Source organism: Portunus trituberculatus, chromosome 46 (genome assembly GCF_017591435.1).
Source record: "Portunus trituberculatus isolate SZX2019 chromosome 46, ASM1759143v1, whole genome shotgun sequence".
Taxonomy (NCBI): Eukaryota; Metazoa; Arthropoda; class Malacostraca; order Decapoda; family Portunidae; genus Portunus; species Portunus trituberculatus.
Window position 1 is genome coordinate 15,405,341 of NC_059300.1, and position 18,675 is coordinate 15,424,015.

An 18,675-nucleotide genomic window follows, 5' to 3' on the forward strand; every position below is an offset into this window, starting at 1 on the left:
CTATTAAGAAGGCAAGTAAAACAGTATCTTCCTTGCATTGCAAGCTAAAAGAACCACTTGAACTCATGACTACAATGGATAAAATGGAAAGCCTTGTGGAAATGTGGTACATAAGTTTTGTATGTGATACAATGATACGCCCTTTGTTTACATTCCACAGGTTGCCGATTAGTGTCTTTCCCGTTTCACTCTCCCTCCCTTCATAAATTTAAGATCATTAACATTATAAAGTTACGTACGTACATACATACATTAATGTACATTATAATGACTTAAATTAAACTGCCTAAATGTTTAACTTCATAATTTTTACTTTCATTAAACCTTTCACTGTACTATGATGCACTCTCGCTTTGTTTACTCTTAATGGAACTTCAAGTCAGGGGTTAAACTTGTTATAACCGGTTCACTTAACGAAATTTCGCTTAACGAAGGATTTTTTAGGAACGTAACCTCTTCGTTAAGCGGGGGTTGCCTGTATTTTGTTTTGCCATTTATAAACTTGCAGAAAAGTTTGGGTTCGTCTTTGATTTTATTCACCACATCTTTCTCAAAGTTCCTTTCTTCTTCTCTCCTTACTCTAATATATTAATTTCTCGCATCCCTATACTGCCGTCTGTTATAGTCATTTCTCTGTTTCATGAGTTTCTTCCAAGCTTTGTCTTTTGCCTTTTTAGCTTCTATGCATCTAGCATTGTACCAAGCATGTACTTTTTTCTTAACTCTATAAAAAGGTACATATTTTTTTACTCCTTCATTATATTTCTGTAAGAATATTTCATATTTATCTTTTATTGTCTTTCCGTACATAATGTTTCCCCCACTCAATATCAGCAAAAAAGATCCTTAATTTTTCAAAATCCATTCTTGCATAGTTTGATCTCTCTCCTCTGTAGTCATCTCTGTAACTTATCCCATCTTCCTCCTGTGTTTGCATCTCTAATGTCACATGATCACTTCTTCCCACTGGACTAAGGTATTGTATGATTGGAGGGGGCTCTGGTTTCTTTGTGAATACTAGGTCAAGCAACGATGGTTCTTCTTTTCCCCTGTACCTTGTTGACTCCTCCACCCACTGATCCATTGTATTAACCATAGTCAACTATAACACCTCCTTGCTCCACTGTCCAACATTATCCATTACCTCCATCTCTGTCTAGTTTACTTTTTTATAGTTAAAGTCTCCAACTAAAAGTATTCTTCCTCTTTTATCATGTTATCCAGGCACTTACTCACCTCTCTTTGCATATTTTTATATTCTTCAGTTCCCCATGCAGTATTTGACTTAAGTGGCACATATGTAACTATTATTTATCTCTTCTTCAATTCCTCTGTTTTGATTGTTACTCCCATTACTTCCACTTTGTCCTCATCATATCGCACATCCTCCACACATATTATCACGAACCATTATTAACACTTATCCTCCCCCTTTATCCTTCCTGTCTTTCCTCCACCTATTATATCACTCCTCTTTAAAGTTAACATGGATCCCCTCTCTTAGTTTTGTTTCAATGATTCACATTACATCGGGCCTTTTCTCTTTCAAATAATCCTTAACCTCCAACATGCTAAATAACAACCCATCTACATTAGTATTAATCACTTTTAATTTCTTGCTTCCTCCACGACCTCCTCTTTCTTCTGTATGTTCCACTTCTTTAGTCTCATATCTAGAACCCTCCAGTAGAAATTCTTTTACTCGATCTCTGTCCTTTTCTCATTTTCTTTTTTTTTTAGCTTCATTTCTTGTCACTTTCTCCTTTTCTCTCTCATCTAGGTTCATATCTATTTTTACCCATATATTTTTGTGTTCAGTATCATTGGACAGCTTCCCTTTTCTAGTCATAATTTCCTCCACTGCCACTTGAGATCTCATTCTCACTTTCATTGGTTTCCTATCCCCTTCACTGTATCTTCCTAACCTTATCACTTCCTCCACCTCCTGGTCCAGTTCTTGCATGCTGTCTTTAACTTGTTTGATAATAATTTTGGCCGATTACCTCTTTTCACATTCTCTCATGAACTTGATTGTATTTTTTTTCCTTCACCTCCAAAATCACAAAACTTTTTCTCTTATCTACTGTATCTCACACAAGATCTTTCTCTTTAATTACTTGTATTATAGCGACTTTTGTGTTTTCCTGAATTTGTCTCTTTACTACCTCTGAAAATTTTACTTTTTCCTCTTCCTTTTCTTGCTTCCATGCATTTCATGGTTCACTCAGCTTGTTTTCACCCAATCCACTTTCCACCCTGTCCACAATCCCATCCTGCACTTTTATCTCTAAGCTCCTTAAGGAGTTTTTGTAGTCTTGACAAGTGACCTTTAGTATATCATTTTGTTTCTTTATTTCTTGTATCTCCTCCTTTAATCCCTGACTGATTGCACTGATCTCACATTCAACTAATCTCAATCTCAGCTCGAAGTTTTCCATTGTCAGTCTGTCCTGCTTGTCCATTAAACTCAACATCACTTCCTTCATGTACCTCAACTCCCTTTCCACGTTGATCAACCTCCTCATACTACCTCTTTCTTCACTAAATCCAGAAAAATCCTTGTCCATAATATCCTCAGTTTGTTTCCTTAGTCCAACAGGTGTTTCAATGTACCGCTGGTTTTCACAAGATGGCATAAGTTTTTGATTCTGTCATATGTCTGGCAGCACTACTCAGTTCCATCTCTCTCTCCTTTTTTTTTCCATCTATACAATCCAAAATTTATTTATTATGGAGACAGAACTTTATGCCTCCTCCATGTACATACGTCTAGGTCAGGCTCCAACTGTTGTAGCTTTTCCTTGCAAGTTGCTCAGAGACGTCTTGTCAGAACAGTGTCTCGAGTGTGTGTGTGTGTGTGTGTGTGTGTGTGTGTGTGTGTGTGTGTGTGTGTGTGTGTGTGTGTGTGTGTGTATTTACCTAGTTGTATTTTACCTAGTTGTAGTTTTACAGGGCCTGGGCTTTATGCTCGTGTGGCCCCGTCTCCATATCTACACTTATCCAATCTTACTTTAAAAGTGTGCACACTCGTTGCTGACACTACTTCTTCATCTAAACTGTTCCACGTCTCAATACATCTCTGGAAACTATATTTTTAATATCTCTCAGACATCTTCCTTTCTCAGCTTTTTACTATGCGATCTTGTGCTTCGGATGTCATATTCTTCTCTCAGGATCAGTTTCTCATTATCCACTTGGTCCATTCCGTTGATCAATTTATAGACTTGTATCAGGTCTCCTCTCTCCTTCTTTGTTCCAAGGTTGGTAGATCCATAGCCTTTAGTCTCTCCTCATATGTCATCCCTTCAAATTCTGGAACCATTCTTGTAGCCATTTTTGTAGCTCTCCAATTTCCTTATGTGTTTCTTTTATGAGGGGTCCACACTACTCCTGCATATTCCAATCTGGGTCTTATTATAGTATTTATCAATTTCTTCATCATTTCTTTGTCCATGTAGTGAAATGCTACTCCAATATTCCTTAGCAAATTATATGTTTCTCTAAAAATTCTATCAATATGGCTTACTGGTTGATTGTTTTCTTCCATCGTCACTCCTAAGTCCTTTTCCTTTTTACTTTCTCCAGTTCTACTCCATCTCCCATCTTATAGATTCCCACAGGTCGTCTTTCACTCTTTCCCATTTCCATGACATGGCTTTTGTTCACATTGAATTCCATTTCCCACTTCTTACTCCATTCCCAGATCTTATTTAGGTCTTCTTGCAGTATTTCACAATCCTCCTTTTGCTTTATAACTCTGCACAGTTTCGTATCATCCGCAAACAAATTTATGTAGCTGTTCACTCCTTCTGGCATGTCGTTAATATAAATGAGGAAAAGTATTGGTGCCAATACTGACCCCTGTGGCACTCCGCTTTCTACTGCTCTCCACTTGGACTTCATATCTTTAACTACCGTCCTTATTTCTCTCCCCCTCAAATAATTTTCTATCCATCTCAATGTGCTTCCTTTTAAGCCACCCTTCTCCTCTAACTTCCACAGTAATCTTGCATGTGGCACTTTGTCAAACGCCTTTTTTAAATCCAAATAAATGCAGTCAACCCATCCTCTCTCTCTTGTACTCTATCAACTATTCTAGAATAGAAACTCAATAAATTAGTTACACAAGACCGTCCTTTTCTAAAACCAAATTGGCTATTTGATATTAATTTGTTGTCTTCAAGGAACTCGATCCATTGTTTCTTTATTATTCTTTCACACATCTTGCATATTACACTAGTTAGTGATACCGGTCTGTAATTTAAAGGTTCTTCTTCCTTCCGCTCTTATATATGGGAACCACCTCAGCTCTTTTCCATTCTACTGGCACTGTTCCATTTTCTATTGAGCATTTTATGATGTTGTATATAGGACTTGCTAGTTCTTCCCTACATTCTTTCAGTATTCTGCCTGAGACTTCATCCGGTCCCATTGCCTTCTCTTCATCCAGTTCCTTCATTAACTCTTTTATTTCAAGCTTGGTTACTTTAATCTCTTTCATATAGATTGTCTCTATTACCCTGTGGCCTCTCAAATTTGGATTCTTTAGTAAAGACCTCCTGGAATTTTTTATTTAATAGTTCTGCCATACTTTTGGGTCTTCCACCATCCCGTTCTCTCCTTTTAACCTTTCTATTGTTTCTTTTGCCTAATTTTTCCATTTATGAATCTATAGAACAATTTTGGTTGCTCCTTACATTTTTCGACAATGTCTTTTCAAGTTCTTTTCCTCTTCCTTCCTCACCTTAACATATTCATTTCTCGCTGCCTTGAAGTTTTCCTTGTTTGTTGGATTCTATTTCTCCTCCACCTTTTCCATGCTCCATCTCTTTTCTCCTTTGCCCTAGCACACCTTGCATTAAACCAATCTTTCTTTCCTTCTTCTTTAGGTCTATATTTTGGGACATATTCCTGACTCCTGTTTTGTATATTTCCAAAAATAAGTTATATTTGTCTTGCATTGTCTCTGAGTTTTCCATCTCCTCCCAGTCTACGTTTTTAAAATAGTTCTTGAGATTCTCAATATCAGCCTTTCTGTAATTTAATCGGTCTCCTTTGTATGAATCGTCTCTATCTTCCTTTCCTCTTCTATATCTATTTCTAATATTGCATGGTCACTCTTTCCCAATGGGCACTTATATCTTATATCATCATTCATTTGTATACCCCTTGTAAAAACTAGGTCCAATCTCGCCGCTCGTCGTTTCCTCTGAATCTTGTGCATTCCTTTACTCTCTGGTCCATCATATTGTCTATCATTAGGTTCAAGAATCTTTCTCCCAGGCTTCTTCCCCATACCACTTTCATAATTTTCCCAGTCCACTTCTTTACAGTTGAAATCTCCTACTAATATCACTTTTCTCCTTTCTTTAACGATTCTCATTAGACTCCTTATTGTGTCATCTATCATGTCTTTATATTCTTGATTGGTCCATGAATTTGTTTTTGGTGGCACATATGTTACAATGATTGTTAACTCTTTTTATTAATATGCATCTTAATATACAATACTTCTGCTTTTCCTTCCCACATTCCACTTGGTTTATCACTATCTCCTTCCTTAACATTATCATGACTCCTCCTCCTCCTTTACCCACTCTGTCTCTTCTCCATACATTATACCTATTATCCAAATCTATTTTGATTGCCTCATTTAGTTTTGTTTCAGCCAGGCATACAATATCTGGATTTTCTTTCTTATGTAATCTCTTAATTCTAATTTACTTGATAAAACCCGTCTATGTTCGTATACATCATTTTTAGTCTTTTGCCTTTATCATTTTTAGTTAAACTTGTTCCACTTTTTCTCTTCCTTCTCGTTTATATACCATTTCCTTATCCTGTCTCCTAGAATTCTCCAAAAAATGCCTTCTTCTCCTCTTCTGACCTTTCATTATTCTTTTCCTTACTGCTGCTGCCAGTTCATTGTATCTCTTCCTTTCTTCCTCATTTCTATTTTTCTTTATATAGATATCCTTGCAGCCTTCTGTTTCTCTAAGTTTTGTTGTTCTATATAATATTTCTTCTGTTGCTGCTTGTGATTTTAGTAGTATTTTAATTGGTCTCGTTTTTCCTTCTTGATATGGTCCCATTCTGTTTATTTCTTCTACTTCCTCTTCCAAGTTCTGCCTATCTTCATCATTAGATTCTTCAGTAGGTCTTTGACTGATTTCATTTCTTCTTTTTCTTTTGGTCTATATTTTATATTTTTCTTTTATTCCAAATACGACTACACTCTTCTTTTTTCTGCAATTTCTCTAACTAGATTTTCTTTTGTCTTGAGGACTCCTATCATTTTGTTTGTCATATTTTCTTCTTTTTCTTTAAGTTGTTCTTGAATCACCTCCTGAAAATCAGCCTTATCTTTCTTATCTTGGACTCTCCATGCTTGTACTTCTTTTTAATCACGTTCTGTACTCTTTCCTCTTCCTTGTTTACTAGATCTTTCAGCTTCTCTTTTCTTTCTCGGCTTTACCGAGTCCTTCTTCCATCTGCTTCTTGTAGTTAGCTACTTCCTTTTTTAGTTCTTCGTTTTCCGCTCTTAGCCTAGCTTCATTTTCTTCCACTTTTCTTATCCTTTCTCTCAGTCTTATAAACTCCATTTCCTGTTCTTTATTCTCTTTCATTTCCATCTTCTCCTTTATCAGTTTATCTAGTTTACATTCAATATTTGACACTCTCTTAAGTAGTGAAGTTGTCGTCGATCGAACCCTTGAATACGCTTCTCCCTCACCACATAGTCATCATCAGCCTCTTCTCTATTCTCATGTCTGCATTTGATGGGATATCTTTTCACTCATTATTCCTTACTAATTGATTTCATGAGAAAAAAAAAAAAATGAGTCCACACTACCTGCCCAGGCCACTGTAAATACTATACAACAGGTGTAGTGAAGATCAGCTGATCGTCGGAACTGCGCCAGTCGTCCGCCTCAACCGTCTGTGTGTGTGTGTGTGTGTGTGTGTGTGTGTGTGTTTACCTAGTTGTATTTACCTAGTTGTAGTTTTACAGGGCCTGGGCTTTATGCTCGTGTGGCCCGTCTCCATATCTACACTTATCCAATTTTTCTTTAAAACTATGCACACTCTTGCTGACACCACTTCCTCACTCAAACTGTTCCAAGTCTCAACACATCTTTGCAGGAAACTATATTTTTAACATCTCTCAGACATCTTCCTTCCTCAGTTTCTTACTATGCGATCTTGTGCTTCTAATGTCATATTCTTCTCTCAGGATCAGTTTCTCATTATCCACTTGATCCATTCCGTTAATCAATTTATAAACTTGTATCAGATCCCTCTCTCTTCTCTGTTCCAAGGTTGGTAGATCCATAGCTTTAGTCTCTCCTCATATGTCATCCCTTTAAATTCTGGAACCATTCTTGTAGCCATTTTTGTAGTCTCCAATTTTCTTATGTGTTTCTTTTTATGGGAGTCCACACAACTCCTGCATATTCCAATCTAGGTCTTATTTTAGTACTTATCAATTTCTTCATCATTTCTTTGTCCATATAGTGAAATGCTAATCCAATATTCCTTAGCAAATTATGTCTCTCTGAAAATTCTATCAATATGGCTTACCGGTTGATTGTTTTCTTCCATTGTCACTCCCAAGTCCTTTTCCTTTTTTACTTTTTCTAGTTCTACTCCATCTCCCATCTTATAGATTCCCACTGGTCGTCTTTCACTTTTTCCCATTTCCATGACATGGCTTTTGTCCACATTGAATTCCATCTCCCATTTTTTACTCCATTTCCAGATCTTGTTTAAGTCTTCCTGCAGTATTTCACAATCCTCTTTTGTTTTATGACTCTGCACAGTTTTGCATCGTCCACAAACAGATTTATGTAGCTGTTCACTCCTCTGGCATGTCATTTATATATATGAGAAAAGTATTGGTGCCAATACTGACCCTGTGGCACTCCGCTGTCTACTGCTCTCCACTTGGACTTCATATCTTTAACTACCATCCTTATTTCTCTCCCCCTCAAGTAATTTTCCATCCATCTCAATGTGCTTCCTTTTAAAAAAGCCACCCTTCTCCTCTAACTTTCACAGTAATCTTTCATGTGGCACTTTATCAAACGCCTTTTTTAGATCTAAACAAATACAGTCAATCCATCCCTCTCTCTCTTCTACTTTATCAACTATTCTAGAGTAGAAACTCAATAAATTTGTTACACATGACCAAATTAGCTATTTGATAATAATTTGTTGTCTTCAAGAAACTCAATCCATTGTTTCTTTATTACTCTTTCACACATCTTGCATATTATACTAGTTAGTGATATCGGTCTGTAATTTAAAGGTTCTTCCTTCCTTCCGCTCTTATATACGGGAACCACCTCAGCTCTTTTCCATTCTACTGGTACTGTTCCATTTTTCTATTGATCATTTTATGATGTATATAGGACTTGCTAGTTCTTCTCTACATTCTTTTAATATTCTGCCTAAGACTTAATCCGGTCCCATTGCATTCTCTTCATCTAATTCTGTCATCAACTCTTTTATTTCAAGCTTGGTTACTTTAATCTCTTTCATATGGACAATCTCTATTACTCTGTGGTCTTTCGAATTTGGATTCCTTAGTAAAGACCTCCTGAAATTTACTATTTAATAGTTCTGCCATACTTTTTGGGTCTTCCACCATCCTTTTCTCTCCTTTTAACCTTTCTATTGTTTCTTTTTGCCTATTTTTCCATTTATGAATCTGTAGAACAATTTTGGTTGTTCCTTACATTTTTCGACAATGTCCTTTTCATAGTTCCTTTCTTCTTCCTTTCTCACCTTAGCATATTCATTTCTTGCTGTTTTGAAGTTTTCCTTATTTTCTGAATTTCTATTTCTCCTCCACCTTTTCCATGCTCCATCTCTTTTCTCCTTTGCCCTAGCAAACCTTGCATTAAACCAATCTTTCTTTCCTTCTTCTTTAGGTCTATATTTCAGGACATATTCCCTGACTCCTGTTTTGTATACTTCCAAAAATAAGTTATACTTCTTTTGCACCGTCTCCTGAGTTTTCCATCTCCTTCCAGTTTAAGTTTTTAAAATATTTCTTGAGGTTCTCAATATCAGCCTTTCTGTAATTCAATCGGTCTCCTTTATATGATTCGTCTCTATCTTCCTTTCCCTCTTCTATATCCATTTCTAATATTACATGGTCACTCTTTCCCAATGTGCACTTATATTTCATATCATCGTTCCTTTGTATTGTGTGTGTGTGTGTGTGTGTTTGGATGTGTATTTACGTAGTTGTATTGTACAGAGTTCGAGCGAGGCTCATGGTGTCCTATCTCCATGTCTCCATTTAACCATTTTTTCTTTAAAGTTATGCATATTATGTGCTGTAACAACTTCATCACTTCATCACTGCATTCCACTTTTCCACCACTCTATGTGGAAAACTTTTTTTCCAATATCTTTCACACACTGCCTAATCCTAATCTTTACATGTCCTTTTGTCTTTCTAGCTTCTTCTGTCACCAGCACCAGGTCTTTCTTGTCTATCTTTTCAATGCCATTTACTATTTCATACATTGTTATTAGGTCTCCTTGTTCTCTTCTATCTTGTAAGGTAGGCAGTCCCATTTCATTCACTCTTTCTTCATATGTTAGGTCCTTTAGTTCCAGCACTATCTTTGTAGCTATCTTCTGAATCTGTTCCAATCTTCTTATATCTTTTTTAGAGCTTGGTGACCACATCACTGCTGCATATTCCAGCTTTGGACATATCATGCTTGTGATATTTTTTTTTCATCATATCTTTGTCCATGAATTGAAATGCTACTCCTATATTAGTCAACATTTTATATGTTAATCCAAATATCTTACTGATATGTTTTTCAGGGTTTAGATTTTCCTATATAATCACTCCTAGATCTTTTTCCTCTTTAGTCTTCATTATTTGTTTCTCTCCCATCAGATAGTTCCATACCAGTCTTCTCTTATTCTTTCCTAGTTCCATTATGTGACATTTCTTGGCATTGAACTCCAATTTCCACTTCTTACTCCACTCGTAGATTTTGTTTATATCTTCCTGCAACAGCAAACAGTCCTCTCGGGTTTTGATTACTCTTAGCATCTTTCCATCATCAGCAAAATAAATTAATATAACTGCTTACCCCATTGTGAATGTCGTTTACATATATCTGGAACATAATGGTGGCTAACACTGACCCTTGAGAGACACTCCATTTGTTACTTTACCCCAAGATGAGTATGCATCTCTAATCACATTTCTTATCTCCCTGTTCTTCAAATAATCCCTTATCCAGTCTAACAAAGTTCCTCGCAGTCCTCCTATGCTCTCTAATTTTCAAAGCTGTCTAATACCGTGAGGGACTTTATCAAAAGCCTTTTTTATATCCAGGTATACTGTGTCCACCCATCCATCTCTGCTTTCCAGTCTTTCTATTACTCTTGAGTAGTAACTTAAGTTCGACACACATGACCATCTTGTACTGAACCCAAATTGTCTGTTGGATGCAACTTCTTCTTCCAGATGTTTAACCCATTTTTCTTTGATAACTATTTCTCATAACTTCCCCACATCACTTGTAAGTGACACCTGTCTCCAATTCAATGGCTCAGTTGCCTTTCCTCCTTTAAATATCGGTATTACGTTGGCTCTCTTCCATTCTAGTGGTACTCTGTCTACATTTAATGAACTTGTACTTATTTCCCTAATTGGATCTTTATATTCTTTTAGCACCTAGCCTAATATGCCATTCGGCCCCATTGCCTTTCTGATATCCAAATTATCTAATAATCTTCTAATATCCCCTTTATGCACTATGATTTCCTGCAATCCTTGGCAAAGTAATGTCCTATTTGGTTCTACAAAATCCTTTTCTTCAGTGAACACAGTTTTGAAGCTCTCATTCATTATTTCACTCATTTCCTTTGCTGTTTGGTATGTCTTCCCTCCCTTATATTTTGTTTCCTTATTCTTTACCTTACCATTTATAAATTTGTAGAAAAGCTTGGGTTCATCTTTACTTTTTTGCACCACATTTTTTTCAAAGTTTCTTTCTTCCTCTCTCCTTTCTCTAATACATTCATTTCTCGCATCCTTATACTACTGTCTGCTATAGTTATTTATCTGCTTTTTGAGTTTCTTCCAAGCTTTATCTTTTGCCTTTTTGTCTCTGTACATCTGTCTTTGTACCAAGCGTGTATACTTTTCTTAACTCTATAGATAGGTATGTATTTCTTTACTCCTTCATTATATTTCTCTAGGAATATTTCATATTTCCCTTGTATTATCCTTCCGTTCATAATGTTCTCCCATTCAATATAAGCAAAAAATTTTCTTATTTTTCAAAATCTGCTCTCACATAATTTAATATTTTGCAGTCATCTCTGTATCTTATCCCATCCTCCTCCTGTATTTCCAACTCTAATGTCACATGATCACTTCTTCCCATTGGACTAAGGAATTGTATGGTGGGAGGGGCCCCAGGCTTCTTTGTGAATACTAGGTCAAGCAATGATGATTCTTCTTCCCTCCTGTACCTTGTTGACTCTTCCACCCACTGATTCATTATATTTACCAGTCAACTGTAACACCTCCTTGCTCCATTGTCCAGCATTACTCATTACTTCCATCTCTCTCCAGTTTATTTTTTTTATAGTTAAAGTCAACTACTAGTAGTATTCTTCCATCTCCTCTTATCATATTATCTAAGCACTTAAGCACCTTTCTTTGCAATTCATTATGTTCCTCAGTTCCCCATGTATTTGTCTTAGGTGACATATACGTAACTATTATTTTCCTTTTTTTCAAATCCTGTTTTGATTGATACTCCCATTATTTCTACCATACCATCACCATATTGCACTTCCTCCACACATATATTATCACTAACCATTATTAGCACTCCTCCTCCTCCTTTACCCTTCTCTTCTCCAGCTATTATATCCTTATTCTTTAAAGCTCTTTTAGTTTTGTTTGTACTATGCACATTACATCTGGTCTTTTTTCTTTCAAATACTCGTAATCTCTAACCTCCAACACACTGGATAACAACCCATCAATATAAGTATAAGTCACTCTTAATTACTTGCTTCCTCCATGACTTCCTCCTTCTTCCATAGATACCACTTCTATAGTCTCATATCTAGAACCCTCCAGTAGAATTTCTTTCTCTCAATCTCCATCTTTTTTTCATTTTTTTTTTTTTTAACTTCATTTCTTAGCACTTTCTCCTTCTCCCTCTCTTCCAGGTTCATATCTCTTTTTACCCATATATCCTTATATCCAGTATCATCAGCCAGCTTCCCTTTTCTTATCATAATTTCCTCCACTGCCACCTGCGATCTCATTCTCACTTTCATTGGTCTCTTACTCCCTTCACTTAATTTTTGCCAACCTAATCACTTCCTCCACATCCTGGTCCAACTCCTGTGTGCTGTCCTGGACCTGTTTGATAATACTTTTGGCCAATTCTCACCCTTCACGTTCTTTCATGAACTTGTTTGGATTTGTTTTCCTTCATCCCAAAGATTAAGAAACATTTCCTCTTATTCACTGTATCTCTCACTACATCTTCTTTCACATTAATTATTTGTATAACAGTGTCCTTTGTCTTTTTCTGAATTTGCCTCCTTTTCTACCTCTGAAAATTTAACTTTTTCCTCTTCCTGTTTCTGTTTCCATTCATTTCGTAATTCCTCCAATTTGCTTTCTCCCATTCCATTCTCTACTTTTTCCTCCCCATCCTGCACTTTTTTCTGTAGGCTCCTTAAGGAGGCATCCACCTTACTGCTTTATGTGTGTAGTGACTTTGTTTATGCATGTAATCTCTACAAGAGACTCGAAAATCATTGCATCAAACTACATGTAAGATAAACAAATCCTTAAAAGCAGCTATAGTATCAGGTAACTAAACTACCAAAGTATCAAATTATTTAGTTTACCAGGGCAAAAGCAAACTATGTGGATGCAGGGCAGTGTGGGTTCTGTGTCAGAATTTCTAGGTGAAGGGTGAGTGTGAGAACTACTTTGGATGCAAAATAGGTGCCATGCACATTTTTAAAAAGTTGCAATTGCAAGGCTGATATGGACAATTTATTATAGGTGCAGACAATTTGTGCAACAAAGTTAGGAATCAGTGCAGATCAACATATTCATTAATTTTATTTTCGTTTTACATCCGCATTTCCCCATTTAGGGTGATGTTGGACGGGCAATGACTGCTTTCCACAATTGGCGATCTTGTGCCATATGTTCTTCTATTCTGAACAAATTCATATACTCTGTCATACACGCCCTCCTCTTTTTCCTTGGCTCTCCTACTGGCAGTCAGCCTCCAACCCTCACCTCTTCCACCTTGTTCAACACCCTTCCCGCTGCCCTTTTCACATGTCTGAACCATCTCGGTTTTCTCTTCCTCAGCTCAACAGAGTGGTCTTTAATTCCACACATCTCCACTACCTCAATGCTGGACCTCCTATCTTGCCACCTCACTCCTGCCATGTATTTCAGCATCCTGTGGTCACAGCTACATATAGTATCTGTCAGTCTGTTTGACAACATCAATGTTTCTGCTCAGTACAGGAGAGCAGATCTGCCACAGGCTTCATATATCCTTCCCCTGATCTTCAGTTTTATGCTATGATTTACCGATACACTGGAAATTTCTCACCATCTTCTCCATGCAGCTGTTATTCTCACCCTTATAAGAAAATAAGGGAGGCTGCAAAAAGCACTAGGCTTACATGCAACAGTCTGATACTAACTGTTACTATGTAGCACAGGTTTTCCTATCTTTTGTCCTTAGAAATTATTCAGTTATACTTCATTAACATTCCTTTAATAATAATTTAAAAGAAAGACTTAAATTGTAAAATGAAAAATTATTGGTTTCCTAGTAATGGGCTGATAAGAGAAGGCTATGCTTTCACAGGCAATGCCACATATTGCTCACTTCTCACTTTTCTCTTTTTATCTTTCATAATGATAACAATCAATGACATATTAGTCAAAATCTTTGACAAATAAGTAAGAAAAAGTAAATGAACATAAAAATCTATTATTTTACCAGAGCGACAGTTGAGAAGTATAAAAAATTCAACTAATTGACAATAAATAAAACTTCCATACAGTGATTCTTCACAAGATATCCTTTCACTATATATTAGTTCTGCAGTGGATTTATCTTGCCACCTGCTTGATCTGTGATGCAATCATCCAAACACTGAACTAGCAGCATATGCAATCCTCTGCATGACATAGCTATAGTGCACAGAATCTATTGCATTACTGAAATAATGATGACAGGTATATTACACTGAAAATGACTCAATAAAAGGTAGTGGGAGGCATACAAAATGGTTATTCAGGTTCTTGTGACTCAATTCCACCTCATTATCCTTTGGACCAAAGGTGGATAATGTTACTTACGCTGAGACCCAGGGCCACTGTGACATCCTAATTTCCATAGTAAATTTTCCCTAGTTTCCCCAGATGCCCATTTATAAACAAAAGGAAGGAGGAACTGCTAAGTGAGCTGTACACCAACTCCCTCAGCCAAGGCTTGAAGCAGGGCCTGTGGATTCATAACCAAGCACACAAGCCACTAAAACACAGAGGTCTTTGAATCACTCAATGGAAACTCAAATATTTCATGAGCAGAAGATTGAGTACCAGTAAGTAGCCATACTAAAGAGGACATGGAATGAGATCTGGATAAAACATAGAAACCTAGTATTTGACAGACAAATTGTAAATAACCATGAAACTCAGTGTCATCATACAATAAGGGTTCAGTTATTTCAAGTAAGCACAAGACTTACCAAATTCAAAATATGATAAGCTATGAAGTGAAATGTGTGAAATTAATTACTTGCTGTCACTTACCAAGTAAATTTTGAGTAAACATTCATTACATTATAGACCTAAAACCAATGTATCCAAAAACCAATACTGCTCACTCAAGGCTTGTATGATAATTTGTAGTTTCTCTTAACAAATATCATGAAACCACTTACTATCATCTTTGTTTTCATCTGACACAAATGTTGACACATAAATACTTCAAGACAAATGTGTCTTATTCAATAATTATCTATGCAAAACATTTTACTAGTCATGTTTCAAACTCAAACAAAAGGAACAACAATCAACATGTGAAAATCATAAATTTCATAAGCAGAATGGAAAGAAATGTTAGAATAGTACAAGAGAAAGGTAAGGCAATATCAAATTTTCTTATGTCCTCACTCAATATCCCATTTTGTATGTCTACAAACTATCCACATGCCATCAAGAGAATTTGGACATCACAGAAATGAAAACTTGAGATGAGTATATAGGTTGCAAAGTATAAAGTACATCACAATGAACTATGAGGAAGTTTGTTGTTAAATGAACTATAACTCTGCTTATGGATTATATTAACATAAAAGTTTGGCAAGATCTCTCTCTCTCTCTCTCTCTCTCTCTCTCTCTCTCTCTCTCTCTCTCTCTCTCTCTCTCTCTCTCTCTCTCCTCCCTCCCTCCCTCCCCCTCCCTCCCTCCCTCCTCTCTCTCCTCTCCTCTCTCTCTCTCTCTCTCTCTCTCTCTCTACATACCTTGGGCTTCTTTTCCCTTGGTGGGTGGGACGTATCACCATTCATCTTAGCCCTATGGTGCTGTCTGACTAACTGGTCTGTGGCAGCAGGGGTGGTGGTGGTGCGGTGTGGGGCTGTGTCGTGATGGCCACCTCCTGCCACACCATTCATCGTGACAACTGCCTCCCTTACCTCCACAGCACTCACATTACCTGCAATCAAACAGACAAGTAGGAAGATAGTTTGACCAACTTTAACAATATAAAGAAATATAAACAAAGCACAAACACAAAAATGTATGTGTAATGTAAACATTTTAGTTCCTGCAATAGTTCCAAGGTATGATGGAATTCTAGCTTCAATAAAATTCTCATGATGAATCATATGCATGTGTATATCAGTATGTAATTATGTGAAGGATACAACTTCCTGAACATACATTCGTAGAGAGAAATACATAACATAACATAACATAACATAAATAATAGGATAACAAAGGGCCACCAGGGCCCATCTAGGTTATCCTGTATCAGTCGCACAGCGACCTCGTCATCAGTACTTAAAGATACACTTACAAGTACACAATACATTATATACTAATTCTAAATATTTGGCCCATTAACAGGGCTAAGTCCTGCAGCGAAATCCTCTACAATTTGTGGTCCCCATACATGGGGATCATGTCTTGTTCAACTATAGTAAATTTCTTATAAAAACTATCATGCAGTGCTATACATAATTATAAATCTAATAAATTTAAGTGCTTATCTAATCTGTTTTTGAACATTGTCAAACTAGTGCTATTTACAACCGTCTCTGGCAATGCATTCCAGAAGTCTACCACCCTATGACTAAAGAAATATTTTCTTATATCTAACCTGCAGCCTTGCTTTCTAATCTTCCTGCCATGATTTCTAGTCCTATTTCCCTCCTCTAAGGTAAAGAAAGATCTCACATCTATGTAGTTTGTATCTGAGAACATTTGAAATAAATATAAGAGAATAGGTAATAAAATTAACAACTGTAAAGTTAAATAACATTCTTTTAAAAAGGTATGATTAAAAATATAACTATTCCAACATCTCTTTTCATGATGGAGAGATATGGGTGTTACTCTAAAAATAATCATCAACCTATCCTACAGACAGACATGCTGTTTATCACAGGCTACAAAAAGAGACAGCTTTTGATGTATCTACTTAAGTTTCTTTTTCTATAAATAAAATGAAGTTAATGAAAAACCATTATACCATATAATAATTGATAAATATCAATTATAATTTCTTAGTTACCAGTATTTATACATAAACCCATTATATATACAATTACAACACTGGTTTGTATATTTTCTATATATCACCAAGATCAATAGTTATTTTGCTCCTGGGAATACCTTCTATAAAAACTATAGCAATAAGGTAATTCCATCTCAAACTAACATTGTCCATATATATAACTCTCCTCTCCTTAATTTACAGTTCCTGCACAAATTCACTCTGCACAGGCACCTCACAAGCAAAATCCTCTCCTCCTCTCTTCATGGATGCTAAGTTCAATGACTGTCTTAGCATTCTTGTTGATTTCCATAAATACCCAACTAGCTCCAAGCAACATCAAATACTAAAAGATCTTTAGAACATGGATAATGGACACAGCCATCAAGTATTTCATTTTCATAATATTATTGAGGATGACTGCATCCTAAACAAATGGAATGTGAAGCTTCATAAGGTTCAAGGCCATTTCAGTGTTCCCTTGACCTTGCTGTCTTACTTCTACCCTTATTGGTCCCATTTTTCTTTCCATTGTTAAATTTCTTCACTCTCAACTCCACCTTTTGAGGTCAGAGCACCAAATGTGTATTCAACTTAACCCTTATAAGACTCTCTTCCCTTTCTCATGCCCAACTTGGGATCCACTTTCCAAAACAGGTGGTCCTTTCTATAAAACTATTCACTACATTCAAATCCTGCATCAGCCCTGTATCATTCTTTCTAACTTCTCTTATTCCTCACTTACAGCCATAACTGAGGTCCTTGTCAAGCCCCCATTTTTCCACCAACTCAATAATCATCAACCATTTCCACACAGGAATTTCCTCACTACAGGAGGGTGGAGTCCCTGGAAAGGAAGGAGGGTGTGCCCATATGTTGTGGGCAAGCAAGAATCGTATGGTCATGCCAGGGTATGACACCCATATGATGAATGTGGGCTACAAAGATGTTATCGCCGGTGATCTGATGGAGCAGGCAATAAGACTCCGTTTCTTGAGTCCTGTCTCCCCCTGCTGCTGCTCCACTATCACCCACATCCCCTGTCGTGCGGCGCCCTGCCAGTACCCTCTGACACCCTTATTCTATACACGAGAGTGGAATCTCTAACTACCGGTACCGAGAGAGATACCGGCACGACATGGACAGGAACGAGGGAGTATTAAGGCGAATTACAAGGCCATGTAGGGAACAGAGTTGCCAACTGGCAGTAGTGTTCGCTCCCAACAGCTGGCGACGACCCACCACTTCACAACACATTTTTACCTATCACCAGTAAAAATTCAATATTTCACACTCACCTCTCGAAAAGTGTAACCTTTGGTGTTCATAACGCACAGTTTTCTCGGTAAATCAACCGCAAAATCATCAAGTATAGGGTTAATTCTTAAAGTAAAGTCCTACTCTAGAGCCTCCCTGGCCGCCGTGACGACCAGCGCCCCGCAGCACAATAACAAACCCTCCCCTCCACACCCCGCCGGGGCTTCTAAATGGCCATATACACCCTTTCACGTCCTCAATACACATTTCTAGCCACAGTCTCACATCAGGAATCACCATGAAATATTAATTTAGTATTTATTTCATACTATCGAGGCCTATCTGAGTCTCATAGAAGGAGGGTGATGACAGGAGAAATGCGTATTGGAACGAGCGGCAAGTGGGATGGGCAGGTTGAGGGTGGTCGGCGAGGAGTGTCACCCTCAGCTGCACCAAACTTTTAAAGTAAAGAGAAAGACCTTATGCATTTAATTTCTTGTACTAATATGTGTTTGAGATAATTAGATGATCTTTACCTATGGACTGAGAATCTCTGACCCGGCCTCCATCCATTTCATGAGATGATAAATAC

The 18,675-nt window shown here is 37.0% G+C and overlaps 1 protein-coding gene across 5 annotated transcripts in view; it reads right to left on the reverse strand.

Moving 5' to 3' along the window:
- LOC123520116 (RNA-binding motif, single-stranded-interacting protein 2-like) overlaps positions 1–18,281 on the reverse strand; it is a 221,726-nt gene extending 203,445 nt beyond the window's left edge. For 3 of the 5 annotated variants that reach the window (XM_045282044.1, XM_045282041.1, XM_045282038.1), the window contains exons 1-2: positions 18,125–18,281; positions 15,574–15,764 (exon numbers count right to left, since the gene is read on the reverse strand). In XM_045282044.1, the coding sequence (XP_045137979.1) occupies positions 15,574–15,723 (150 nt within the window). In that variant the 5' untranslated portion in view covers positions 15,724–15,764; positions 18,125–18,281. The remainder of the gene's footprint in view (positions 1–15,573; positions 15,765–18,124) is intronic. The other 2 variants (XM_045282042.1, XM_045282047.1) reach the window with 2 other exon arrangements.
- Positions 18,282–18,675: the final 394 nt, after the last annotated feature.